Source organism: Salvelinus sp. IW2-2015, unplaced genomic scaffold (genome assembly GCF_002910315.2).
Source record: "Salvelinus sp. IW2-2015 unplaced genomic scaffold, ASM291031v2 Un_scaffold1038, whole genome shotgun sequence".
Taxonomy (NCBI): domain Eukaryota; kingdom Metazoa; phylum Chordata; class Actinopteri; order Salmoniformes; family Salmonidae; genus Salvelinus; species Salvelinus sp. IW2-2015.
Window position 1 is genome coordinate 48,867 of NW_019942698.1, and position 25,766 is coordinate 74,632.

Genomic DNA, 25,766 nt, shown 5'->3' on the forward strand with positions numbered 1-25,766 from the left:
CCTAAAGAAAAAACCTATCCCTGCTAATGTACACACACACTTCTCCTTTCTGCTTCCCTCTCATACATTGTAGCCTGACAGTTTGGAAGAACTGGCCAAAACAGCGTGATCAAAAACTACAGTGCATTCGGAAAGTATTCAGACCCCTTGACCGTTTCCACATTTTGTTATGTTACAACAATCTAAAATTAATTAAATTGATGTCCTCATCAATCGGCACACAATACCCCATAATGACAAAGCAAAAACAGGTTTTTAGTAATGTTTGTTAATTTATTACAAATATTAAATTTACATAAGTATTCAGACCCTTTAATCAGTACTTTGTTGAAGCACCTTTGGCAGTGATTACAGCCTCTCGTCTTCTTGGGTATGACGCTACAAGTTTGGCACCTATATTTGGAGAGTTTCTCCCATTCTTCTCTGCAGATCCTCTGAGGCTCTGTCAGCCTGGATAGGGAGCGTCGCTGGCCAGCTATTTTGAGGTCTCTCCAGAGATGTTCAATCGGGCTCTGGCTGGGCCAATCAAAGACATTCAGAGACTTGTCCTGAAGCCACTTCTGTGTTGTCTTGGCTGTGTGCTTAGAGTCGTTGTTCTGTTGGAAGGTGATCGCCCCAGTCGGAGGTCAAGGATCAAGGATCTCTCTGTACTTTGCTCCGTTCATCTTTCCCTCAACCCTGACTAGWCTCCCAGTCCCTGATGCTGAAAAACAGCCCCATCGCATGATGCTACCACCACCATGCTTCACCTAAGATGGCGTAGCAGTGCAGACGTTGTTTGTCGCTCTCCCGTGTAAATTTGTGTTTTTTTCGTCTTTCTTTGTGAAATATGTCATCTCTTTTTCCATGTTTTAAATTAAATATACCTTCCGGCAACTCGCCTCACCCAATGTGATACACCATTTGCACACACTGTATATAGACTTTTTCTATTGTGTTAGACTGTACGTTTGTTTATTCCATGTGTAACTCTGTGTGGTTTGTGTAGCACTGCTTTGCTTTATCTTGGCCAGGTCACAGTTGTAAATGAGAACTTGTTCTCAACTGGCCTACCTGGTTAAATATAGGTGAATTAAAAAAAGTGATGGTGCCAGGTTTCCTCCAGACATGATGCTTGGAATTCAGGCCAGAGTTAAATCTTGGTTTCATCAGACCAGATAATCCTGTTTCTCATGGTCCTTTAGATGCTTTTTGGCAAACCCCAAGCGGGCTGTCATGTGCTTTTCACTGAGTAGTGGCTTCTGTCTGGCAACTCTACTATATAGGCCTGATTGGTGGTTGCAGAGATGGTTGTCTTTCTGGAAGGTTCTCCCATCTCCACAGAGGAACTCTGGGGTTCTGTCAGAGTGACCACCAGGCCCTTCTCTCAGGCCCATCTCCCCCAATTGCTCAGTTTGGCTGGGTGGCCAGCTCTAGGATGAGTTGGGGGTTCCAAACTTCTTCCACTTAAGAATGATGGAGGTCACTGTGTTCTTGGGGACCTTCAATGCTGCAGAAAGTTTTTGGTATCCTTCCCCAGATCTGTGCCTCGACACAATCCTGTCTCAGAGCTCTAYGGACAATTCCTTCGACCTCATGGCTTGGTTTTTGCYSWSAYRYRSWSWMMWSTGKGRSMYYWTATATAYACAGGTGTGTGCCTTTCCAAATGTCCAGTCAATTGAATTTACAACAGGTGGACTCTAATCAAGTTGCAGAAACATCAAGGATGATCAATGGAAACAGGATGACCTGARCTCAATTTCAAGCCTCATAGCAAAGGGTCTGAATACTGATGTAAATAAGGTATTTCTGTTTTTTAAAACAATATCTAAAACCTTTTTGCGCTTTGATTATGGGGTATTGTGTGTAGATTGAAGACAAATATTTAATCAATTTTAGAAGGCTGTAACATAAAAAATATAGGGGTCTTTCCGAATGCACTGTATACAGTATAAATGATAAATCACACCATTTTATGTACAATATATACAACATTTATTTCAATTATTAATATATAAAATAGACAATGTACTTAATTTTCACCATAGAAAAAATACATGTAATAAATACAAAGACCATTTTTGTTTTGCGGTATAACAAAACATCCAGCACAATTTGACAATAATCTTAGATGAGACATTAGATATTACTGAGGATAAATGCTATGCAACATTGATATTGAGCAGATAGCTAAATATATCTTACAGGAGTAATCAACACAATGTCACTATTGACAATTTAAATCATATTGCTATTACTTTCCGAACATTAAGTCAACCCCAGTCTAATAAGAGTCAGCAGGGGTTTATTGATAAATCATGGATGTTACAAGGTTTTCAATTGAATTAAGCACCACCTCAAATCGGTCCTCTTCTCCTTCCTCATTCACCTCCCAAACCCTCTTCTACCACCACATCTTTCCTTCATATCCTGTTATCCCTTTCTTTTTCTTCTCAGCCTCATTCTTTTATTCCTTTACCATTCTTTTCCTTCGTTCTTTCTCCTTACAGTGTTACTCTCCCTCTCTAGCCATTTCAGAAAACAAACGTGAAATAAAATGTATCATAAATAACAATACGTATCATCACCTTGGTACTCGATAGAAAAATAATATCCCTACAACAAGCCACTCGACTCACTATGAAATTAGTACAAATATGGTGTACACGCATACTAAAATCATCTTACAGCAACATGACCATCGGCTTTTAGCATATCTAAACAGCTCATTACGACAGTTAAACATTACACAAATAATCGTCACACACTCAGTACAACAATTAGACGTGAGAATTTCCCCAAACTAGTCATACGCAGGTATTTGAAACATACATTACACCACAGCACTCATTAGCTTTTGTAATATCTATTCTTTAAATACAAATAAAATAGAATACCTCTGAATAAATGTTCGCTCAAACATTTTTGTCTCTTGTATAAACATTACAAAATAATATAAAGGAATGTATCAATAGATTTTTGCATTGACATAGTATTCTACGAGATGTGGATTTTTCAACTGTTTCCAGCAATGACCAACTACAACCAAAGCCGTTTATAACAAACCAAAATGTGCACTGTGCAGTTGAAAAACACCCATGTAGCCACTACAAACGGCAACACAGTGAAGCACAATAGTATCGACACACAAGAGTACAGATGAACAACACTCCAAGACATGTACAGATGTCAATTGTGATGCCGTTTAAAACGCAAAGCTTGCATTGGAAGAAGCTGCGGAAGAGTCTGATTAACCCAGACATTGTGTAGCGGGGCTAGATGCCATGCTAGAAGGCAGAGCGCTAGCCGGCTCAGCCTGTTGAGTAGCAGTATCAGAGAGCACCAGCAGCAAGACTGGCTTTGTCGAGGGATGTTGTCTATGTCCCTGTTTTGCACGCCTGTCATGCCTCAGCCGGACTCGTCAGCAGTCATGTTTCCTCAACTGCACATCTGTATGAGTCTGTATGTGTGTTGGCTGGGTTTAGAGTGAGTATTTGTCACTGATTGAACACCTTACTTGTGTGTGTGTGTGTGTGTGTTTGTGACAGGGTTTCCGTTAGCCGGTATTAGCCGGCTTTTGGCAGATAACTAAAATTGCCGCCGGCCTTTTGTCCTGGAGAAGGAAAATCACATTGAAAATGCATTTTAGCCTATTTATTGATTGAAATACCAGTCGATGTAGCGCAAGAGCTGCTGCTACAGCTCATCAAACAGCTTGTTTGTTGCTGCTGGAGTGAAACGTGCTACTATAAGCCCAATCACTGCACAACAATTCTATATGCAATCTTGTGTTAAAAACAGTTTTGATGGTCATGATTAAAAAGAGCTACTATTTTTATTTATCAACTGTTAATTGAAGCGCACTTCCCATTCAAGTGCATAGGCAACTAGGCAGGCTTCAGCGTGTCAACACACCACTTTGCAATGAKCAGGAGGCAGTATGTATTTTGAAAACATATACTTAATTGTTTGAAACGGGAACATTTTACTACACATTATGAGGCATGTCTTACCTTGCTTCAAAGTAGCCTAGCCAAAATCCAACCAAACATGCAGGCAATTATTTTCTAAAGACTTCCATATTCTATTGAAACCAGTAGCCTATTTCTCATGTTCTACTGGTTTTCAGATCAACCTTCTTTCATTGTCCAGTAGCCGAAAGGCACAATCCTAGTCATATAAGCAGTCCATGCTAGTTGTTGCATCTTTAGAGGTCCACTCTTTCTAAATTTCTAACGGATATTTTCAACTCTGTCTCATGAAACCGCTCGCATGTGTGGTGTGCTTTTGACAACAATTTTTTCCTAACAATGGTATTATGGAACGAACATTCGCACATAGCCTACTGCCTTGTGTGGAATTTCTGTGCTTATAATGTGAAGAAATTTGTTTATGATCATTTTATGCTAAACTTTCAGATCTGTTGCATGAGCCTCATAGCTTTAAAAATTGTGATGTAGCCTAGGCCTACTGGTTGTATGAACTTGGGATCTATCATTCCACAACTGTCCCAGTCTGTTTGGAATAGGCTATTTCTTTCTCACGCAGAATGACAAGCTGACCAATAGAATAGGTCAACTTTTCTACTRTGGGGGAYAGTAGATTGACATAGGCTATGTTCATTACTCATCTTGTTGGCTGAGGAAAAGTAAATGTGGACAGTTATTCTAACATCTTCAAATTGCGCATCGGAATTCGGTAAGAAGTATTCACATCGTTGCACCCTCGAGTTCAATGTCCCGTTAAGAAGAATAACCATAATCGAAATGTGATTTCTGTCATTCTGAGCACCGTGGGTGGACGCCCTAATCAGGTTACACACCCAATACATATGGGTCCGGTAAACATCTTAAATGTCCGGTAAATTAAAACACTGCCGGTTAAAGGTCTGGCGTCACATTTTCCTAACGGAAACCCTGGTGTGCGAGTGTATGTGTATCATCCTAAGCGCATGAGTTTCATAAGTGCCTATTTGTCTGTGTTCCTCCAATCCTCCAGGGCTCTCCATGTGTCTGCCTGTGTGTGTGTCTATATGAGAGTATGTGCGTGCATGAGTCCCTCCCCAGCCCGATCGGTTCCTCCTAGGAGCCCCCCTGCTCTCTTTGGACGTGGGCCTGTGGCGGGGTCTTCACTATGGTAATGACCGAGGCTGTGTTCAAGCGTGGGGCCGTAGCCAGGATGTTACCTCCTCCAGACTCTAACCCACGGGCGAACCTCTGCAGGGCAGCCAGCCTGGCCCCCAGGCCCTCCAGCTCTCTCCTCATCCCAGCGTTCTCCACACCCAGCCTCTCCACCTCCCTCTGGAGCTCCTTCTTCTGCTGCTCCAGGGCCTCGCGCTGGGACACGCGCTTCACCCGGCAGCTGGCTGCGTAGCCACGGTTCTTCAGGGTGCGCCGGCGCTGCTTGAGCTTCTGGACCTCCTCGCGGGATAGACCCCGTAGGTGGAGGTTGAGCTCCCGTACAGACAAGGACATGAGCTCGCTGTCCGACAACACCGGAACATTCTCACCACACTCCCGCTTCACCTGGAGAGGGATTGAGAGTTTGACCATTTTCTTTGCAAAGTATGTGTAAAATGTACTTTAAAATTGAATAAACTCCAAACTTAAATGTTTTGTAATTCTACCTTCAGGGCTTTGCTGCTTCTTTCTGACGTCATGGTCTGGCTTTATCCTCTGTCTCCGACACCAGTAAACACAGATTTACAGACGATCTACAAGAGGGAGTGAGAGAAAGGCCATTCAATTAAGTTGAAGCACTTGAGAAATATTAATTTCACATGTTCCCCTATATACTGCTTAGTATAGTAGGATATAAAGATATTCAATCTTGGACTGAAGATTTTCTTTTGGAAAAAAATAAATAAGAAAAAAACATGCCAAACAATTTTTGAAAGTTGAAGATTTCTCCCAGCTGGAATCGTGGAGGGAAGTTAGGCCTATCATGTGCCCATCCCACATTGCTCAAAGCAGGTGTTCCCCTCAAACACTAGTAACCACTTCTTCTTAACACTCATAGCAGAACTGGCCTCTCCAAAACATGAATTGGTAATAATACAGTAATAACCTAATGGATTGGACATAGTGCTTTTCCAAATGCTCAAAGCAAGGTTCATTGGAGGCTGGCTTGGTTGTACTCTTGCATGTGAAACTCAGCATTCTGAGGATATTTATATATTTTTTAACATTCTAATATCTTAACTATTCAGGACAAATGACATCCGTGTTTTGATTGTTACTTTATCAGTTATTCTTGTCTTTGATGTAAGCTATCCTCACCATGTTGTCATAATCATTCACAACCTTACATTGTCTAGTCTAATAATGATTGATAATAATGATTGTTCTAAACCTAAAGAAAGACTGATGAGTTTGCTTTCGGTGGATTCTCGACCTTACCGTTTTCTGAAATGCGTGGGAAGTGACTGTACACTCAACGACTGTCCTACCACGAGGCGCCGTTGTAAACCGATATGACCATTTCATAAAGTCATAGTGATTCAGCAATAAGCTGCCCACCGCTAGTGTCTGACGGGCGACTACAATCACTCTCTTACATGCATTTTGTAAAAAAAACATGTATTTAACATACATGTTTCCTCAAATTCTCAATTTAAAGCAGTATTTTGTACCTAATAATAGTGTTGTAACACAATACAGTGCTGACGTTAGATGTCGACCAAATGACGTTTCAATACATCATTAAAAACTAGCTGAGAAGCAGAAACACAAAGCTATATTTACCGTTCAAAATATATTGTTGTTCCATAAACCGACTTCCGTTATTAACGAAATGAAAGATGCCTGCCTACGTAAACATTTAATTCTCAATAACAATCCACCCATTTCCTTATACGGAAGGGAGCTGGCGAGCTAGGTGCGCCATGCTACGCTAACTCGATGCGATAGTAAACACACCGCCATTGCAAGTGCGCAGGTGGCCACCCATTTCTTTTAGCAACGTTTAAAACGTTAATTTTATGAGAACCTACACAATTTTAAACAGAACACCATATATCGAGTATAATACCTGACACGCATCTAAGATATGTAAATAGTAAATGTGGCCGTGTCTTTGTTGCCAAATTGTAACCATTTCGCAAGGCTAACTAAACAACATGCTAACGTTAGCTAGTACTCTAGCTAGCATATTAGCCAGCAACATGGATTAGCCAATGCTAGGTGGCTAACCAGAAAAGCAAACAGCTGCCTACTTACTTGTCCTTGGCTATGTCGTTGGAGAGTACCAGCTGCCAGTCATTCAGTTGTCAACACAATTGTATAAACAAATGTTTTTAAAACACGGAGAAACGTCAAATACTGTGTTCAGTCGAAGCGAGTCAAGCGACAAAATGTCAGTTCGCCTTTTCCCGGAATTACTCTGTTCTGTGGGGTTGGATTCTTTCATTCACAAAAAACACAGTTACAATGACGTAAACTCTAAAGAATGAGGGTGGATCCCGCCCGCCCCCAGCGTACGAGATGGAAGGATGTAAACAATAAGGATTCCCTGCGTCCCAAACTTTTCCATGATGAAGACCTGCCTCTCCTTTCCTTCCTTATTGATTTAGAAAGGCACTGCATGGAAAAGGAAAATAGATTAGGGAAGAATGACATTCCAAAGGAATAGTCAGCTGCATTTGCTGCTTGCTCACTTAGTGAATGTTAGTGAAAATTACTTTAATGTTTATAAAAGTGAAATAAAAAGCAACAACCTGAAATTCCAATAATGCTTATAGAAAGGGGAAAGGCTTACTCCTTACGAATAGATTGCATTTGGAAATAAAACATGTTGAGGCTCTTCTTATAGTGGATTACTAGCCCAAAGACCATCATTTCTAATACAGAAATACTATAAACTGGATCTTCATAACAGATTTTATTTTTTTACCGTTTTTTGTTCAATCCCGAAACACACTATTAGACCTCTCGTACAACAGAGGGCGCAATTTATTTTAGCTAGCCAGGCAAGTAACCATTTTTTTCGTCATCCAACGCACATGTAGCTTTTAACCGAGTGACCTCAGATTGTCGCAGGACCAATGCTCACCTCCTGGGTCCAACATTTATGCAAGCCGGGGCCAACGCAATAATTCCACGATAAAACATAAAAATACTGATTTGCCCTTCCACCAATTGAGGTACATTTTAAATTAGCTAAACATACCGGCTGGTAAGCGGCGCGAGAACAGTTTTCCATGGCTGGAATCGAAGAGCTATCACCGGCTGCGGGCCCAGTCGAGACCCGTCCCCCAGAAGGCGAGATTGATGAAGATGAAGATGAAGAGGTAAAGATGAATGGAAACTTGACACATGTCACCCCGTAACTGTCATGCACGATCATACGTACAGTTTCACTTGAGTGGTATGCCTATTTAACTAGCTAGCTAGCTGTASCTACTCAGGGTCATTCGTTATGCGAGTAATTGCTAGCTAGTTTGCTAACGTTAGCGTGGTAGCTAGCTAGCTAACTGTCACATGTACAGCTATAATATCTGTTTTACATATCTGTACTGTAATTGACTGTATTGTAAATGTAATTMAATTAAAAAAGTCAGATGTCCCATGGTGTGGGTACCTTGTAGGAATTGTCTAAAACGCTCATGTGTCATTCAGTAATCTGTAGCTTACAGTACTAACTAGTACCCCAACAGAACTGGTTACTTTTGAGACATTAAAATATTTAATTAATGTAGTTCATGTTACTATACACTATATATACAAAAGTATGTGGACACCCCTTCAAATTAGTGGATTCGGATATTTCAGCCTCATCCAATGGCTCGCCGCCATTGGACGCAGTGTAAAAACATTCTCAGGAGAGATGAATCACGTTATATTATCTGGCAGTCCGACGGACGAGTCTGGGTTTGGCAGATACCTAGGAGGACGCTACCTGCCCGAATGCGTAGTGCCAAGTGTAAAGTTTGGTGGTTGGAGGAATAATGGTCGGGTTGTTTTCCATGGTTTGGGCTGGGCCCCTTAGTTCCAGCAAAGGGAAATGTTAACGCTACAGCCTATAATGACATTCTAGACGATTCTGTGCATCCAACTTTGTGGCAACAGTTTGGGGAAGGCCCTTTCCTGTTTCAGCATGACAATGCCTAGGTGCGCAAAGCAAGGTCCATACAGAAATGGTTTGTTGAGATCGTTGTGGAACAACTTGACTAGCCTGCACAAAGCCCTGACCTCAACCCCATCGAACACCTTTGGGATGAATTGGAACGGCGACTGCGAGCCAGGCCTAATCGCCCAACATCACTGCCCGACCTCACTAATGCTCTTGTGGCTGTCTACCTAGTTTGTTGGCAGMATTTGGGATGAGCTGTTGTAACAAATTTTCCATAACACTAGTGTACCTAGTGGAAAGCCTTCCCGGAAGAGTGGAGGTTGTTACAGCAGCAAAGGAGGGGACCAACTCCATATTAATGCCCATGATTTTGGATTGAGATGTTCGACGAGCAGGTATCCTCATACTTTTGGTCRTTTAGTGTACCTCCATTCTTTTATTGGGTCTAAAATAACCATGTTATCTGTGTTGTAGTAACTTCCTTGTGTCTCCCTTCCCTCAGCTGGATGAGACTATTCTGGAGAGGCTGTGGGGCTTGACTGAGATGTTCCCTGATACACTGCGCTCTGCGGCTGAGGTGACCGCATCGGGCTCAGTCACTGTGGCCAAGAAGCTGTACAGGTAAATGTTCTCCTAAAAACTGCTGTTGCAGTTGCTCTGGATGTATCAGCAGCCTTAGAGTAGACCTCTCGTTTTAGATCTTCATCTACCCCATTCATAGACGCTAACTACCTTTAGTGCCTATTGACGATAGTGTCTGGGGTAGTTTTGTAAAGAGCGCCGACGCTTGCCCGAACACGCATCACTTGTGGTATGGTTTTGTAAACATAAGGAAAGTATCTTTCATATCAGCAAGAAATAATAATAATAATAATAGTAATAAAAGGTGAAATTTCTACACCTTTATGGGGTTAGGGGTCCAACATGGCCAAATTTCCATGTTACAGCACTTGTTTACGGAAAACAGACGGAAGACAGAGTCCAAATACCTGTGCTAATGAGCTATTTGCATCTCCAAACACCTGTGTGTAAACAGAAAACGGACGCCACAAACGTGAGAAATACTGTCAGCTGCAACTGTTAAAACAGTWAATGTATATTTWGCATTTGTGAAATTATTTTGATGTGATATGATAGCAATTGAAAATCGATTCACGTTTAGGTGGATTAGATCATTTGCCTCTAAACAGAAAATGTAAGGTCCTTGGACTATAACGAGTAACGTTAGGCTCCTTTAGTCCATTATTGGGCTAATCTTCACAATACACACAGACAATGAGGACGGAGCTGTGTGTGGATGGAGCACTATATTGCATTCACAGTTCTGAACAGCTCCTCTGTATTCCAAGGACTGTTTTCCCTGCCTGCCCCTGATCTTGCCAAGGACAATCAGTTAGGCCATCTCTGTGTTTATTATCTACTCCAGTTCTCTCTCCATGTCTGTTTGTTATTTTACCCCCACCTTTCCATCTCCCCTCTTGCCTCTGTGTTTCTTAGTTTCTCCCGTGCTGCCCTGTGGGTGGGAACTACCTCGTTCATGATCCTGGTCCTTCCGGTGGTGTTTGAGACTGAGAGACTACAGCTGGAGCAGCAGCAGCTACAGCAGCAGAGACAGGTACTGTACTATCCCACTGACAGACGATGTTCAGTTCCAAATACACAACCTAGACCCTACTATTATGGTCTTGTTTATGTCTAAAGAAACAAATGCAATATGGCCAAAAGTACACACAAATTGTCTAGCATATCAGACAGCAAGGTGTAGATATAATCATATAGCTACAGTGAGCTCCAAAAGTATTGGGACCGTGACACAGCACCATGATTATGGATAGTGAGTGAATCGTGAATAATAATGATGAGTGAGAAAGTTAGACGCACTAGTATCATACCCCCAAAACATGCTAACCTCTCACCATTACAATAATGGGAGGTTAGCATGTTTGGGGGGGTTATGATATTTATGCCTCTAACTTTCTCACTCATCATTATTCACGATTCATTCAAGATTATTYGTCATCCTGGTAGCATCCACATGAATGTAGAATTGTTTAGAAACATATTCTATTCTTATTTACAATAAAAGTGACTCAAATGACACTACTTTATTTACCATTCATTTCTATTGGGCACAAAATAATCTTAAACAAAACCAAAACAAACAGCAAAAGCATCCAACAAGTTTGTAAGTTCACAAGCTTGATGTAATCATTGCGGGCTAGGAATTTGGGACCAAATACTAAACTTTTGACTACTTTAATGCACTTAAGTGAATTTGTCCCAATACATTTGGTGCCCTAAAATGGGGGGGCTAAGTACAAAAAGTGCTGTAATTTGTAAACAGTTCACMCAATATGGATGTAAATACCTTCAAATTAAAGATAACAGTATGCACTTTAACCTCATAGTCATTGTATAATTTCAAATCTGAAGTGCTGGAGTACAGAGCCAAAACATCAACAAAATTGTCACTATCCCAATACTTTTGGTGCTCACTGTATACCTATCCTATACTTTTCGATCTACGTGAAAAGGGTTGGATTTGGAATTGGGCAAATCACTCTTTCATTAGGATCTGCATGTTGTCAATGAACAAATGTTTTTGTGACGCCCCTTCCTTGTGTAGATCCTGTTGGGCCCCAATGCAGGGATGTCAGGTGGGATGCCAGGGCTGATGCCTCCCGCTCCAGTGAAAATGTGATCGATGTCCCTCCGACAGCCTTAGCGCTTCAATCAATGAGGGAGAGTGGAGGCTTGGAAGGAGAGAGAGAGACAAAGAAGAGGATACAAAGCTGCATCTGGTCAGCACATGTGCTCCTTCCAACATCCAGGATTGGCCATTTAAGGAGATTAGAGGAGGATGATGTCACTTCATGGGTGTTGCAATAACGAATGTCCCGTTCGCTGTCTCTCTTACTCGACATCCTGCAGAGACTTCTGCACATTCTTCTGAGCACTGTTTTTACTTAATTTCTTTTTTTATACATAGCGATATAAATATGTATGTGTTCCAGGGGATTTGGATCAGGTGGATAATTGAAGAAATTGGGACATTATTGTGGTTATAAGAGGTTACCAATAGTTTGTGTGTGGTCTGAATATTTTCTTTTCATGTTGGTCTGTAGCTACATATGGCCTTGAAACTGTTGTAACCTGTGGTTTAAACCTTCGGTTTGGGAACATGTTCATTCCACTTGTATGTGGGAAAATCATGGTAGACACGACTGACATCATAGCTCCGTCATATTCACAATCACAGCTGGTCATTGAGTTCTATAGGGTCTGCTGGTTTTGCAAAAGCATTGGTGATAAGAGTATGTATGTCACGTGTCTGTCACGTGTCGCTTGAGACATTGTTTCATTTGTGGGCATTAAAGCCATAAAAAAAATGCATCACAAAAAGTATATTTTGATAAGATTCAAACAGCACTTTCCCTGCATACTGTATAACTCTAAAGATATTATGTCAATGTACACATAGTCCTGTCAAGCCTGAGAGAATGTCAGTTACTTTTTTCTATTGTCACTTTGGAATGTATGTTCTCTTAACTTTGCAACGAGCAAATTCTGTCTTGTGTGTTCAACCTAACGGCAGGAATAAAAACACCAACGAAATGGACATTAGAAAAAAAGTTGTATTATCATATATGCTAGATGGGTGCAGGGAAATGTAACGCATTTCCTCTTTACGTTTAACTTGTTAGAGAAGGAAAGTCACCTACATGTAAATAATCTATCAGAGACATTACATTTCTATACTGTAGTAAAGTACAGGTATCTTACAGATAAATGCTACAAATTGACTGTGGCTTTTGTGCATTAAGATCAGTCACTACCAAAGATTGTTGCTGAGGAGAGCATGAGAGCATCTCGCGTGTACAGTTTGACATTTCACTTGATTGTTGCTGATGAGAGAGCATCTCATGAGCGTAACTTTTATGATTGACAGTTCTCAACTTTCAGCACGAGCGTCAAACATTCCCGCCACCTCAATAAGAAATCTCAGGTGGCAAGTAATTTTTCAACTTGATAAGGTCATCATTAGCGTTGCAACATTTTACAGGTTTGTCAAGTTAGTGAAAGAAGCAACCTCATTCTGTAGATGTTGATAACATCTTTCAGGAGACATAGCTGACGTTGGGTAGCTAACAGATCGCTTGCTGCCATCGCAAGAAATGTTATTTCCCCTGCCCCATTTATTAACTGGYAGCTTATAACGTTAGCTAGCAGCTATCTCGCTGAAACAAAAAAAACATCTAGTTCAAGAGCTACTAGTAGCTACATTGCGCTAATCAAGATGAAAGCCGCCGAGGATCAAGTTGTGGAGGATGAGGCCGGATACCAAGATGATGAGGTAACCTGCCTAAGCTAGCTAATGTTAGCTTGCTTGCTAGCCTGGCTGTGGTTGTCAGTTTTGTTTGAAACTAGCATTCTCGTAGCTACTACTAGCTAGCTACAGTACATGTTATTTTTTCCCCAGGTAGAATGGATTGTTGTAGCTAGTAAGTTATCTGTCACTCATTGTTAATCATTCATAACATAGCTAGCTAATATATTGTTTGGTAGTGGTAGCTCAATTTCTACAATACTTTCATCTAGCCTAAATCAGTGGCAGAATATTTTACTTCTCAACATGGTTTCAAACACGTTTTGTCATGTTCTTTACCCACAGGAGTCCTTTTTCCAAGACATAGACACCCTACAGAAGCATGGAATTGTGAGTATATCTGAAACCAAGGTCTAGGAAAGTAGTCTGCCCTGACCTTTGAGTGTATATAGAAATTTCGTCATAGGTCAGTTGGTAGATAAACTCAAGATTACACCTCAAAGCTAATAAGTWAAAAAAAATACTTATTCTATTCTCTCCCACCACCACCCCTTTCTCTCCCCCCTTCCATCCCACCCTACATCCACCCATTCAGAACATGGCAGATTTAAAGAAGCTAAAGTCTGTGGGTATCTGCACAGTAAAGGGGATCCAGATGACCACACGCAGAGCCCTGTGTAACATCAAGGGTCTTTCAGAAGCAAAGGTGGACAAGATCAAAGAGGCTGCTGGGAAGATTCTGGTGAGAGACTCAGCTGAGTCACCTTCAGCATAGAGGACTTTGGTGTCTCATGATTAGTTTAATTGTCAAGTCCCTAAAGATTTGGTTTGGGGATGAGGTATGGAAGACATGAATCAAATAAACTTCAGTTGACATGTTTTCATTTGCTCTTGTGTTCATTGTAGACCAATGGTTTCCTGACAGCATTTGAATATAGTGCGAAGAGGAAACAAGTGTTCCACGTCATGACTGGAAGCCTGGAGTTTGAGTTAAGATTCGCCCCAACATGCTCAACCTTTCATATTAATACATTTTCCTGAGTCATATTATGGTATAATACAGTACTCCTATTTTTCCTCTTCATCTGTCGGTCTGCTCTGCAGTAAACTACTTGGGGGAGGTATGGAGAGCATGGCAATCACTGAGGCATTTGGAGGTGAGCTCTGTTTCTGACTGTGTGTCCCTCAGTCAAAGATATGATTTGTAAGTCGCTCTGGATAAGAGCGTCTGCTAAATGACTTAAATGTAAATGTAAATGATTAATCTCATGCTCATGATGTATAAGACCTGACCTGGGTCAAATATAAAACATGTTTTTGTCACACTTTAACAGTACAGTTTTTATCCCTCAGAGTTTCGGACAGGCAAGACCCAGCTCTCTCATACACTATGTGGTAAGTGAATGGCTGAGGGTTTTTTCTGTAGTCCCAGATTTTCCAGTCCTGGAAGTCAGTTTTCTGAAATTTATAGATATTCTTCCATGGTTGGTTCTTTTCATTTAGACCTTGTCTCTGTTGTTCTCCAGTCACAGCCCAGCTTCCTGGAGAGGACGGCTACACAGGAGGAAAAGTCATCTTCATCGACACAGAGAACACCTTGTATCCAAATTTATCTGAGCTCTAATCTATAAAGCCAGATTTGCATCAATATAAACCCAGCTAATAATTCAGGGAGAGAGAACGTTTTTGTAATGTTACCCGTATATATTCTGTGTTGGTGTTAAAGTTAGGTGAACATTCAGTTAAAGTCGAGCAGAATTGATCTAGAACGTAGTTACAATGTTCTCAGAATATTAATATTGTCGACTTGTTTTATGGGAAGGTTCAAGAACATTCATGTGTCCAGTTTTCTGAGGGTTAGGAGAATATTCCATCAGTGTCACATCAAACATACACAGACAGGGTTCATATGGTCATGAAAACTCTGGAAAAGTCATGGAATATTAAACTTTTATTTTTTTCAGACCTAAAAAAGTTTTGKAAAATTATAAAACCAGAAAAGTTGAGGAAAAGTCATGGACATTCATTTCATGATTTCTGTTAATGGTATTCATTTATGCACATTTAAAAAATATTTTATCATATATATAAATCAACACATCAGCCAGGATAGGTTTGTCACTTAAGCACATCTGTGTTTGTGCGCATCACCTGCATATGTGCGAGATGAGTGGGCCGTTGCTCAAGGAGAGAGAGACAGTCGGACATTGCAGCAGCAGGTAGACGGGCCTATAAAGTATGATGGAGAACAGACGAATAACTAGGTAGCCAGATGAATAATATATTGTACCCTTTAGTTAACGGTTACGCTATTATTAGCAAGTGTTATTATTTTAGTCATGTCCCCAAAAAGTTTCCACCGACACTCGCAAATAAGGCCATACAAAGTTGCAAAACTTTTTGGGAGCGATTCATATGATTAATTGAAACAATTATTTTTTGACGAAACAAACAACTCACTTAACGATTGTATAAGTTGGAATTGGGTTCAACCGCGGTGAATCATATCATTTGAATCCAAATAATAATTTGTGAAACGTGAACATTAATTTTAGGAAAAAATATTAGATGTAGCCTTTTCGATTATGTGGCTTCAAAACTTGTTTTGTAGATACTTCCAGTTGATTTGGGCAACCAAGCTATTGCAACTCAATAGATGCTAGCCAGCCTGCAAAGTTAACACTAAGGTAGCTAAGATACAGTGCATTCGGAAAGKATTCAAAAACAATCTACATACAATACCCTATAGTGACAAAGCAAATTTATTACAAATAAAAACCTTAAATATCAMATTTACGGCCTCCCGGGTGGCGCAGTGGTCTAGGGCACTGCATCGCAGCGCTAGCTGCGCCACCAGAGACTCTGGGTTCGCGCCCAGGCTCTGTCGCAGCCGGCCGCGACCGGGAGGTCCATGGGGCGACGCACAATTGGCCTAGCGTCGTCCGGGTTAGGGAGGGTTTGGCCGGTAGGGATATCCTTGTCTCATCGCGCACCAGCGACTCCTGTGGCGGTACGGGCGCAGTGCGCGCCAACCAAGGGAGCCAGGTGCACGGTGTTTCCTCCGACACATTGGTGCGGCTGGCTTCCGGGTTGGAGGTGCGCTGTGTTAAGAAGCAGTGCGGCTTGGTTGGGTTGTGTTTCGGAGGACGCATGGCTTTCGACCTTCATCTCTCCCGAGCCCGTACGGGAGTTGTAGCGATGAGACAAGATAGTAATTGTTAGCAATTGGATACCACGAAATTGGGGAGAAAAGGGGGTAAAATTTATAAAAAATAAATAAAAAAAATCACATTTACATAAGTATTCAGACCCATTACTCAGTTGTTGAAGCACCTTTGGCAGCGATTACAGAGCCTTGAGTCTTCTTGGGTATGACACTACAAGCTCGGCACACCTGTATTTGAGGAGTTTCTTCCATTCTTGTCTGCAGATCATTTCAAACTCTGTCAGGCTGAATGGGGAGCGTCGATGCAAAGCTATTTTCAGGTCTCTCTAGAGATGTTCGGTCGGGTTCAAGCCCGGGCTCTGGCTGGGCCACTCGAGGACATTCAGAGACTTGTCCTGAAGCCACTCCTGCGTTGTCTTGGCTGTGTGCTTAGGGTCGTTGTCCTGTTGGAATGTGAACCTTCGCCCCAGTCTGAGGTCCTGAGCACTCTGGAGCAGGTTTTCATCAAGGATCTCTCTGTACTTTGCTCCGTTCATCTTTCCCTCGAACCTGACTAGTCTCCCAGTCCCTGCCGCTGACAAACATCCCCACAGCATGATGGTGTCACCACCATGCTTCACCGTAGGGATGGTGCCAGGTTTCCTCCACATGTGACGCTTGGCATTCAGGCCAAATAGTTCAATCTTGGTTTCATTAGACCAGAGAATCTCGCATGGTCTCATTGAAAACTACAAGCGGGCTGTCATGTGCCTTTTACTGAGGAGTGACTTCCATCTCCCCACTCTACCCTAAAGGACTGATTGGTGGAGTGCTGCAGAGATGGTTGTCCTTCTGGAAGGTTCTCCCATCTCCACAGAGGAACTCTGGAGCTCTATCAGAGTGACCATCGGGTTCTTGGTCACCTCCCTGACCAAAGCCCTTCWCCGATTTCTCAGTTTGGCCGGGCGGCCAGCTCTAGGGAGAGTCTTGGTGGTTCCAAACTTATTTTATTTAAGAATGATGGAGGCCACTGTGTTCTTGGGGACCTTCAATGCTGCAGACATTTTTTGTACCCTTCCTCAGATCTGTGCCTMGACACAATCCTGCCTCTGAGTTCTACGGACAATTCCTTCGACCTCGTGTCTTGGTTTTTGCTCTGACATGCACTGACAATTATGAGACCACAGGTGGACAAAAAATTCTCAAAACCTGTTTTCGCTTTGTCATTATGGGGTATTGTGTGCAAAGCTGTTATCAAGGCAAAGGGTGGCTACTTTGAAGAATCTCAAATATAAAATATAGTTTGATTAGTTTAACACTTTTTTGGTTACTACATCATTACTATATGTGTTATTTCATAGTTTTGATGTCCACTATTATTCTACAATGTAGAGAATAGTCGAAATAAAAAAAATTGTAGGTGTGTCAACTTTTGACTGGTACTGTATATTCTGAGAACATGACAACCATGTTCTGTGTATGTTTGGTGGGACGTTGATGGAATTTTATTTTAACCTACAGAAACTGGACACATGAATGTTCTTGCAACGTTCCCATGAATTGTGTCTAGAACATTAGTGTCTTAAGTTCTGAGAACATGGTAACCACGTTCTGGGTAAGTTCTATTTAACATTAAGGGAATGGTGTCTTCGAAACATTCCCTGCACATCACAGAAACATTCTCATGAAAACGTTAGTTAATGAGCCTCTTAAGGGAACATTCTCTAAAGTTGTGAGAACATTTGTTGTTAGCTGGGAAATCACCTGTACCTTAAGTACTCAAGTATTTCTGAGGATATAGGGTCATAAGTATCAGTGTTTTTATTCACGACTCAACCATTAGTCTCTTACGAAATCCTATGTTTTCCTTAACCTAATGTGACCCTCTAGTCGTCCAGACAGACTGAAGGACATAGCAGACAGGTTCAATGTCGACCATGATGCTGTGCTGGACAATGTGTTATACGCCCGAGCCTACACCAGTAAGACATCTAACTTAGTCATTAAACAGTACCTCTCTCATCATGACTGCCTAAACCTGAGAACATATTGTCTGAGGAAAGCAGTCACAATCTTAGATATACATTTTATTTTTATTTATTTAATTTCACCTTTATTAACCAGGCAGGCCAGTTGAGAACAAGTTCTCATTTACAACTGCGACCTGGCCAAGATAAAGCAAAGCAGTGCGACACGAGCAGGTCATGGGTGCACCTCAGCCACGCTCAAGGTCCTAAACGATATCATAACCGCCATCGATAACAAACAATATGTGCAGCCGTATTCATCGACCTGGCCAAGGCTTTCGACTCTGTCAATCACGCATTCTTATCAGCAGACTCAACAGTCTTGGTTTCTCAAATTACTGCCTCGCCTGGTTCACCAACTACTTCTCAGATAGAGTTCAGTGTGTCAAATCGGAGGGCCTGTGTCCGGACCTCTGGAAGTCTCTATGGGGGTGCCACAGGGTTCAATTTCGGCCGACTCTTTTCTCTGTATACATCAATGATGTCGCTTTTGCTGCTGATGATTCTCTGATCCACCTCTACGCAGACAACACCATTCTGTATACTTCTGGCCCTTCTTTAGACACTGTGTTAACTTCTCTGGGATATGTGGGACGCTAACGTCCCACTTGGCTAAAAGCCAGAGAAAATGCAGAGCGCCATATTCAAATAAATTACTATAAAAATCAAACTTTCATTAAATCACACATGAAAGATACCAAATGAAAGCTACACTGGTTGTGAATCCAGCCAACATGTCAGAATTCAAATAGGCTTTTTGGCGAAAGCAAACGATGCTATTATCTGAGTTAGCACCATTGTAAACAAAGAGAGATAGGCATATTTCAACCCTGCAGGTGCGACACAAAACGCAGAGAATAAAAATATAATTCATGCCTTACCTTTGACGAGCTTTGTTGTTGGCACTCCAATATGTCCCATAAACATCACAAATGGCCTTTTGTTCGATTAATTCCGTCGATATATATCCAAAATGTCCATTTATTTGGCGCGTTTGATCCAGAAAAACCCCGGTTCCAACTCGTGAAACATGACTACAAAATATCTCAAAAGTTACCTGTAAACTTTGCCAAAAACATTTCAAACTACTTTTGTAATACAACTTTAGGTATTTTTTTACGTAAATAATCGATAAAATTGACGACGGGATGATCTGTGTTCAATACAGGATTAAAACAATCTGTAGCATGCTTTCTGGTCACGCGCCTCTATCTAACAGTACACAACAAGTGACCCTGATTCAAAATGTCCGTACTTCTTCATTACACAAAGGAAACCCTCAACCAATTTCTAAAGACTGTTGACATCCAGTGGAAGCGGTAGAACTGCAAGAAGGTCAATTAGAAATCTGTATTCCCAATGAAAATCCATTGAAAAGAGAGTGACCTCAAAAAGAAAATCTGAATGGTTTGTCCTCGTGTTTCGCCTGCTAAATAAGTTATGTTATATTCACAGACATGATTCAAACCGTTTTAGAAACTTCAGAGTGTTTTCTATCCAAATCTTTTTATTTATTTATTTATTTCACCTTTATTTAACCTGGTAGGCTAGTTGAGAACAAGTTCTCATTTGCAACTGCGACCTGGCCAAGATAAAGCATAGCAGTGTGAACAGACAACACAGAGTTACACATGGAGTAAACAATAAACAAGTCAATAACATGGTAGAAAAAAGAGAATCTATATACAATGTGTGCAAAAGGCATGAGGTAGGCAATAAATCGAATAATTACAATTTAGCAGATTAACACTGGAGTGATAAATCATCAGATGATCATGTGCAAGAAGAGATACTGGTGTGCAAAAGAGCAGAAAAGTAAATAAATAAAAGCAGTATGGGGGGTGAGGTAGGTAAATTGGGTGGGTAGTTTACAGATGGACTATGTACAGCTGCAGCGATCGGTTAGCTGCTCGGATAGCAGATTTTTAAAGTTGTTGAGGAGATAAAAGTCTCCAACTTCAGAGATTTTTGCAATTCGTTCCAGTGCAGGCAGCAGAGAACTGGAAGGAAAGGCGTCCAAATGAGGTTTCGGCTTTAGGGATGATCAGTGAGATACACCTGCTGAGCGGTGTTGCGGGTGGGTGTAGCCATCGTGACAGTGAACTGAGATAAGGCGGCACTTTACCTAGCATAGCCTTGTAGATGACCTGGAGCCAGTGGGTCTGACGACGAACATGTAGCGAGGGCAGCCGACTAGGGCATACAGGTCGCAGTGGTGGGTCGTTATAAGGTGCTTTAGTAACAAAACGAATGGCACTGTGATAAACTGCATCCAGTTTGCTGAGTAGAGTATTGGAAGCTATTTTGTAGATGACATCGCCGAAGTCGAGGATCGGTAGGATAGTCAGTTTTTAGGGTAAGTTTGGCGGCGTGAGTGAAGGAGGCTTTGTTGCGGAATAGAAAGCCGATTCTTGCTTTGATTTTGGATTGGAGATGTTTGATATGAGTCTGGAAGGAGAGTTTGCAGTCTAGCCAGACACCTAGGTACTTATAGATGTCCACATATTCTAGGTCGGAACCGTCCAGGTGGTGATGCCAGTCAGGCGTGCGGGTGCAGGCAGCGAACGGTTGAAAAGCATGCATTTGTTTTACTAGCGTTTAAGAGCAGTTGGAGGCCACGGAAGGAGTGTTGTATGGCATTGAAGCTCGTTTGGAGGTTAGATAGCACAGTGTCCAAGGAAGGGCCGGAAGTATATAGAATGGTGTCGTCTGCGTAGAGGTGGATCAGGGAATCGCCCGCAGCAAGAGCAACATCATTGATGTATACAGAGAAAAGAGTCGGCCCGAGAATTGAACCTGTGGACCCCCATAGAGACTGCCAGAGGACCGGACAACATGCCCTCCGATTTGACACACTGAACTCTATCTGCAAAGTAGTTGGTGAACCAGGCAAGGCAGTCATTAGAAAAACCGAGTACTGAGTCTGCCGATAACAATATGGTGATTGACAGAGTCGAAAGCCTTGGCCAGGTCGATGAAACGGCTGCACAGTAATGTCTTTTATCGATGGCGGTTATGATATCGTTTAGTACCTTGAGCGTGGCTGAGGTGCACCATGACCGGCTCGGAAACCGATTGCACAGCGGAGAAGGTACGGTGGGATTCGAGATGGTCAGTGATCTGTTTGACTTGGCTTTCGAAGACTTTAAGATAGGCAGGCAGGATGGATATAGGTCTGTAACAGTTGGGTCCAGGGTGTCTCCCCCTTTGAAGAGGGGGATGACGCGCGGCAGCTTTCCAATCCTTGGGATCTCAGATGATACGAAGGAGAGGTTGAACAGGCTGGTATAGGGGTGCACAATGGCGGCGGAACAGTTTTAGAAAAGGGGGTCCAGATGTCAAGCCCAGCTGATTTGTAGGGTCCAGTTTTCGCTCTTTCAGAACATCGCTATCTGGATTTGGGTAAGGAGAAGTGGGGAGGCTTGGGCGAGTACAGCGGGGGGGCGGGCTGTTGCCAAGGTTGGAGTCGCCAGGGGAAGCATGGCCAGCCATTGAGAAATGCTTGTTGAGTCTTCGATTAATCACGGATTTATCGGTGGTGACGTGTTCCTAGCCTCAGTGCAGTGGGCAGCTGGGAGGAGGGCTCTTTTCTCCATGGACTTTACAGTTCCCAGAATTTTTGGGAGTTGGCTACAGGATGCAAATTTCTGCTTGAAAAACGGCCTTTGCTTTCCTACTGCTGTGTGTATTGGTTCCTACTTCCCTGAAAGTTGCATATCGCGGGGGCTTTCGATGCTAATTGCGTTCGCCACAGGATGTTTTTGTGCTGGTCAGGGCAGTCAGTCTGGAGTGAACCAAGGGCTATATCTGTTCTTGGTTCTCATTTTTTGAAGGATGCATGCTTTCTAAATGGTAAGAAGAACATTTAAAGAAATACCAGGCATCCTCAACTGACGGAATGAGGTCAATATCTTCCAGGGTACCCGGGCCAGGTGATTAGAAAGGCCTGCTCGCGAAGTGTTTTAGGGAGCGTTTGACAGTGATGAGGGTGGTTGTTTGACCGCGGACCCGTGGCGGAACAGGCAATGAGGCAGTGATCGCTGAGATCTTGATTGAAGACAGCAGAGGTGTATTTGGAGGGCAGGTGGTCAGGATAATGTCTATTAGGGTGCCCTGTTTACGGATTTAGGGTTGTACCTGGTGGGTTCCTTGATTTTGTGTGAGATTGAGGCATCAAGCTTGGATTGTAGGACGCCGGGGTGTTAAGCATATCCCAGTTTAGGTTACCTAACAGAACAAACTCTGAAGTAATGGGGGCGATCAATTCACAGATGGTGTCCAGGGCACAGTGGGGCTGAGGGGGGTCTTACAGCGGCAACAGTGAGAGACTTATTTCTGGAGAGATTATTTTTAAAATTAGAAGTTCGAACTGTTTGGGCAAGACCTGGAAAGTATGACAGAACTTTGCAGGTCTCTCTGCAGTAGATTGCACTCCCCCCGTTTGGCAGTTCTATCTTGCGGAAATGTTTAGTTGGGTTGGAAATCTCAGAATTGTTTGGTGGCCTTCCTAGCCAGGATTCGACACGGCAAGGACATCAGGGTTGGCAGAGTGTGCTAAAGCGTGATAACAAACTTAGGGAGGAGGCTTCTGATGTTGAACTGCATGACCAAGGCTTTTCGATCACAGAATCAACAAATGAGGGTGAGCTGGGACATGCAGGGCCTGGGTTTACCTCCACATCACCGAGGAACAGAGGAGTAGTAGGATAGGGTGCGGCTAAAGGCTATAAAACTGGTCGCCTAGGGTTGGGACAAGAATAAAAGGAGCAGATTTTGGGCGTGGTAGAATAGATTCTGGCATAATGTGCAGACAGGTATGGTGGCGTGGGTACAGCGGAGGCAAGCCAAGGCACTGGGTGATGATAAGAGAGGTTGTATCTCTGGACATGCTGGTCTCAATGGTGAGGTCACGCATGTGTGGGGGGTGGGACAAGGAGGTATCAGAGGTACGGAGAGTGGAACTACAGGTCCATTGCAAACCAAAACAATGATAATGATAACTAGCCTGAACAACAGTATGCAAGGCATATTGATATTTGAGAGAGACATACAATAAGGCATAAAGTGATTGCAGGTCTTGATTGGGAGAGCTAGCTAAAACAACAGGTAAGATAACAGCAGCAATAACAGGGTGCTAGTCTAACACAGCAACAACAGGTAAAAATGGCGACGACTAGGCAGAGAGGGTCGGATTAACTACACACAGTCCTGAGTTAAAGCACAGAGCCGACAGATAAAACACAAATAAACAGAATGGAGTACCGTGAATTAATGGACAGTCAAGCATGCATCAGCTATGTAGCCAAGTGATCATAGTGTCCAGGGGGCAGCCGTAGATGGAGCAGGGAGGCCTCCACTAAGCTGCACGCGGCGTTTAAAGTTAGTAGCCCGGGGGTGGTCTGCTCAGACGGAGGGGGTCTGCTCAGACGTGGTGTGTCGACAGAGAATCCAAGCCAGATGGCGATGGCGAAAGAGAGGTTGTGAATTGTAGAATTGTGTTTGCTACTGGTGCTAGCTTCGTGGCAGTGGCGCTAGCTGCGTAGCTACAAGCTAGCTGTGAGGATCAGAAGTAGTGGCTCAGGGATACGGCAGGAATCCGGCGTTGTTGTCGAGAGACAGTCCGATGCTGGTAAATTGGTGAGTAAATACCAGGCTAATAAAGGGCTGGTGTCTGTGCAGAAGGTAAAAGCTACTAGCAGCGGCAAAAAAAATGGCTAAATTAGCTTGTAGCTGGTATTGTAGCCCAAGAATGCTGGTAGACCTCTTCAGCTAGCCGGCAGATGGGCCTAGCTCGAGGCTAGCTCAAGCTAACTGGTGCTTGCTTCGGGACAGAGGTGTTAGCCAGAGTAGCCACTCGGTTGCAGCTAGCTAGCTGATGATACGGTGTAATTGTCCAGAGCTTGCGTCAGGAATCCGGTGATGTGGTAGAGAAAAAAGCAGTCCTATATGCTCTGGGTTGATATCGCGCTTGCAGACTGGCAGGTATTGCCCGGTATTGAAGCTGGCTGTGTCCGAGTTGAGGTGAAGACCGCAGCAGTGGCTAACTGACTACTAGCTAGTAGCTAGTTATCTGGCTAGCTTCTGATTGGGGTTACGGTTCTAAGTATAAAAAAATAGCAGGTCCGTACCACATTGGGTGAGGCGGAATGTAGGAATGTTATATCAGTTCCTAGATGGAAAGTGAAATTAAAATATATACGAAATGTATACGAAAAATACGAAGACTATTTACACGGGACAGGACAAAACAAAGACACGTCCGACTGCTACGCCATCTTGGATCCCGCATCTTGAAATCACTAACAATATGCATATCTTATCTTCTGGGATGAGTAACTGGCAGTTGAATTTGGGTATGCTTCTCATCCAAACGTGAAAATACTGCCCCCTATCCTAGAGAAGTTAACAAACCTCTAGACGAGCTTCAATGCATACAACACTCCTTCCGTGGCCTCCAACTGCTCTTAAATGCAAGTAAAACGATACATGCTCTTCAACCAATTGCTGGCCGCTCCCGCCCGCCCGTCTAGCATCACTACTCTGGACGGTTCTGACTTAGAAATGTGGACAACTACACTTGGTCTCAAATGAGTCTTCCAAATGGACAATGACCCCACGCATACTTCCAAAGTTGTGGCAAAATGCTTAAGGACAACAAAGTCAAGGTATTGGAGAGGCCATCACAAGCCCTGACCTCAATCCTATAGAAACTTTGTGGGCAGAACTGAAAAAGCGTGTGCGAGCAAGGAGGCCTACAAACCTGACTCAGTTATAGCAGCTCTGTCAGGAGGAATGGGCCAATTTCACCAACTTATTGTGGGAAGCTTGTGGAAGGCTACCTGAAACATTTGACCAAGTTAAACAATTTAAAGGCAATGCTACCAAATACTAATTGAGTGTATGTGAACTTCTGAACCACTGGGAATGTGATGAAAGAAATAAAAGCTGAAATAAATAAATCTCTCTCCTATTATTCTGACATTTCACATTCTTAAAATAAGGTGGTGATCCTAACTGACCTAAGACAGGGAATTTTTACTAGGATTAAATGTCAGGAATTCAGAAAACTGAGTTTAAATGTATTTGGCTAAGGTGTATGTAAACTTCTTACTTCAACTGTACCTAGGTGTCTGGTTAGACTGTAAACTCTCCTTCCAGACTCACATTAAGCATCTCCATCCAAAATTAAATCTAGAATCAGCTTCCTATTTCGCAGCAC

The 25,766-nt window shown here is 42.6% G+C and overlaps 3 protein-coding genes across 5 annotated transcripts in view; 2 read left to right on the forward strand and 1 right to left on the reverse strand.

Annotated features, from left to right (window-relative positions):
• Window positions 1-2,267: 2,267 nt before the first annotated feature.
• Window positions 2,268-7,653, reverse strand: maff (v-maf avian musculoaponeurotic fibrosarcoma oncogene homolog F). Of its 2 annotated transcripts, none has more exons than XM_024136860.2 (3): window positions 7,197-7,653; window positions 5,606-5,692; window positions 2,268-5,504 (listed from the first exon to the last, which is right to left on the reverse strand). In XM_024136860.2, exons 2-3 carry the CDS (start codon window positions 5,636-5,638, stop codon window positions 5,061-5,063), a joined length of 477 nt encoding a protein of 158 aa, XP_023992628.1. In that variant the 5' UTR covers window positions 5,639-5,692; window positions 7,197-7,653; the 3' UTR covers window positions 2,268-5,060. The 2 variants fall into 2 exon arrangements, with proteins under 2 accessions (XP_023992628.1, XP_023992629.1); XM_024136861.2 differs by lacking the exon at window positions 7,197-7,653 and adding an exon at window positions 6,723-7,143.
• A 312-nt stretch (window positions 7,654-7,965) lies between these two features.
• Window positions 7,966-12,667, forward strand: tomm22 (translocase of outer mitochondrial membrane 22 homolog (yeast)). The gene is made up of 4 exons (XM_024136862.2): window positions 7,966-8,266; window positions 9,551-9,669; window positions 10,546-10,663; window positions 11,675-12,667. Exons 1-4 carry the CDS (start codon window positions 8,177-8,179, stop codon window positions 11,747-11,749), a joined length of 402 nt encoding a protein of 133 aa, XP_023992630.1. The 5' UTR covers window positions 7,966-8,176; the 3' UTR covers window positions 11,750-12,667.
• A 320-nt stretch (window positions 12,668-12,987) lies between these two features.
• The window catches only part of dmc1 (DNA meiotic recombinase 1), an 18,767-nt gene continuing 5,988 nt past the window's right edge, over window positions 12,988-25,766 (forward strand). Inside the window, exons 1-8 of one of the 2 annotated variants that reach the window (XM_024136858.2) lie at window positions 12,988-13,402; window positions 13,721-13,765; window positions 13,971-14,117; window positions 14,282-14,364; window positions 14,480-14,532; window positions 14,729-14,770; window positions 14,902-14,974; window positions 18,411-18,502. In XM_024136858.2, coding sequence (XP_023992626.1) covers window positions 13,346-13,402; window positions 13,721-13,765; window positions 13,971-14,117; window positions 14,282-14,364; window positions 14,480-14,532; window positions 14,729-14,770; window positions 14,902-14,974; window positions 18,411-18,502 — 592 coding nt within the window. In that variant the 5' untranslated portion in view covers window positions 12,988-13,345. Of the gene's footprint in view, window positions 13,403-13,444; window positions 13,551-13,720; window positions 13,766-13,970; window positions 14,118-14,281; window positions 14,365-14,479; window positions 14,533-14,728; window positions 14,771-14,901; window positions 14,975-18,410; window positions 18,503-25,766 lie in introns of those variants that run through there. The other variant, XM_024136859.2, reaches the window with a different exon arrangement.

Excerpts from the sequence above, each read along its gene's own strand:
- maff (XM_024136860.2), bottom strand. The coding sequence starts at position 5,638 with ATGACGTCAGAAAGAAGCAGCAAAGCCCTGAAG. Across the intron at positions 5,505-5,605 it reads GAAGCAGCAAAGCCCTGAAG|GTGAAGCGGGAGTGTGGTGA; the intron begins GTAGAATTACAA and ends ATCCCTCTCCAG.
- tomm22 (XM_024136862.2), top strand. The coding sequence starts at position 8,177 with ATGGCTGGAATCGAAGAGCTATCACCGGCTGCGGGCCCAGTCGAGACC. Across the intron at positions 8,267-9,550 it reads ATGAAGATGAAGATGAAGAG|CTGGATGAGACTATTCTGGA; the intron begins GTAAAGATGAAT and ends CCCTTCCCTCAG. Across the intron at positions 9,670-10,545 it reads GTGGCCAAGAAGCTGTACAG|TTTCTCCCGTGCTGCCCTGT; the intron begins GTAAATGTTCTC and ends TGTGTTTCTTAG.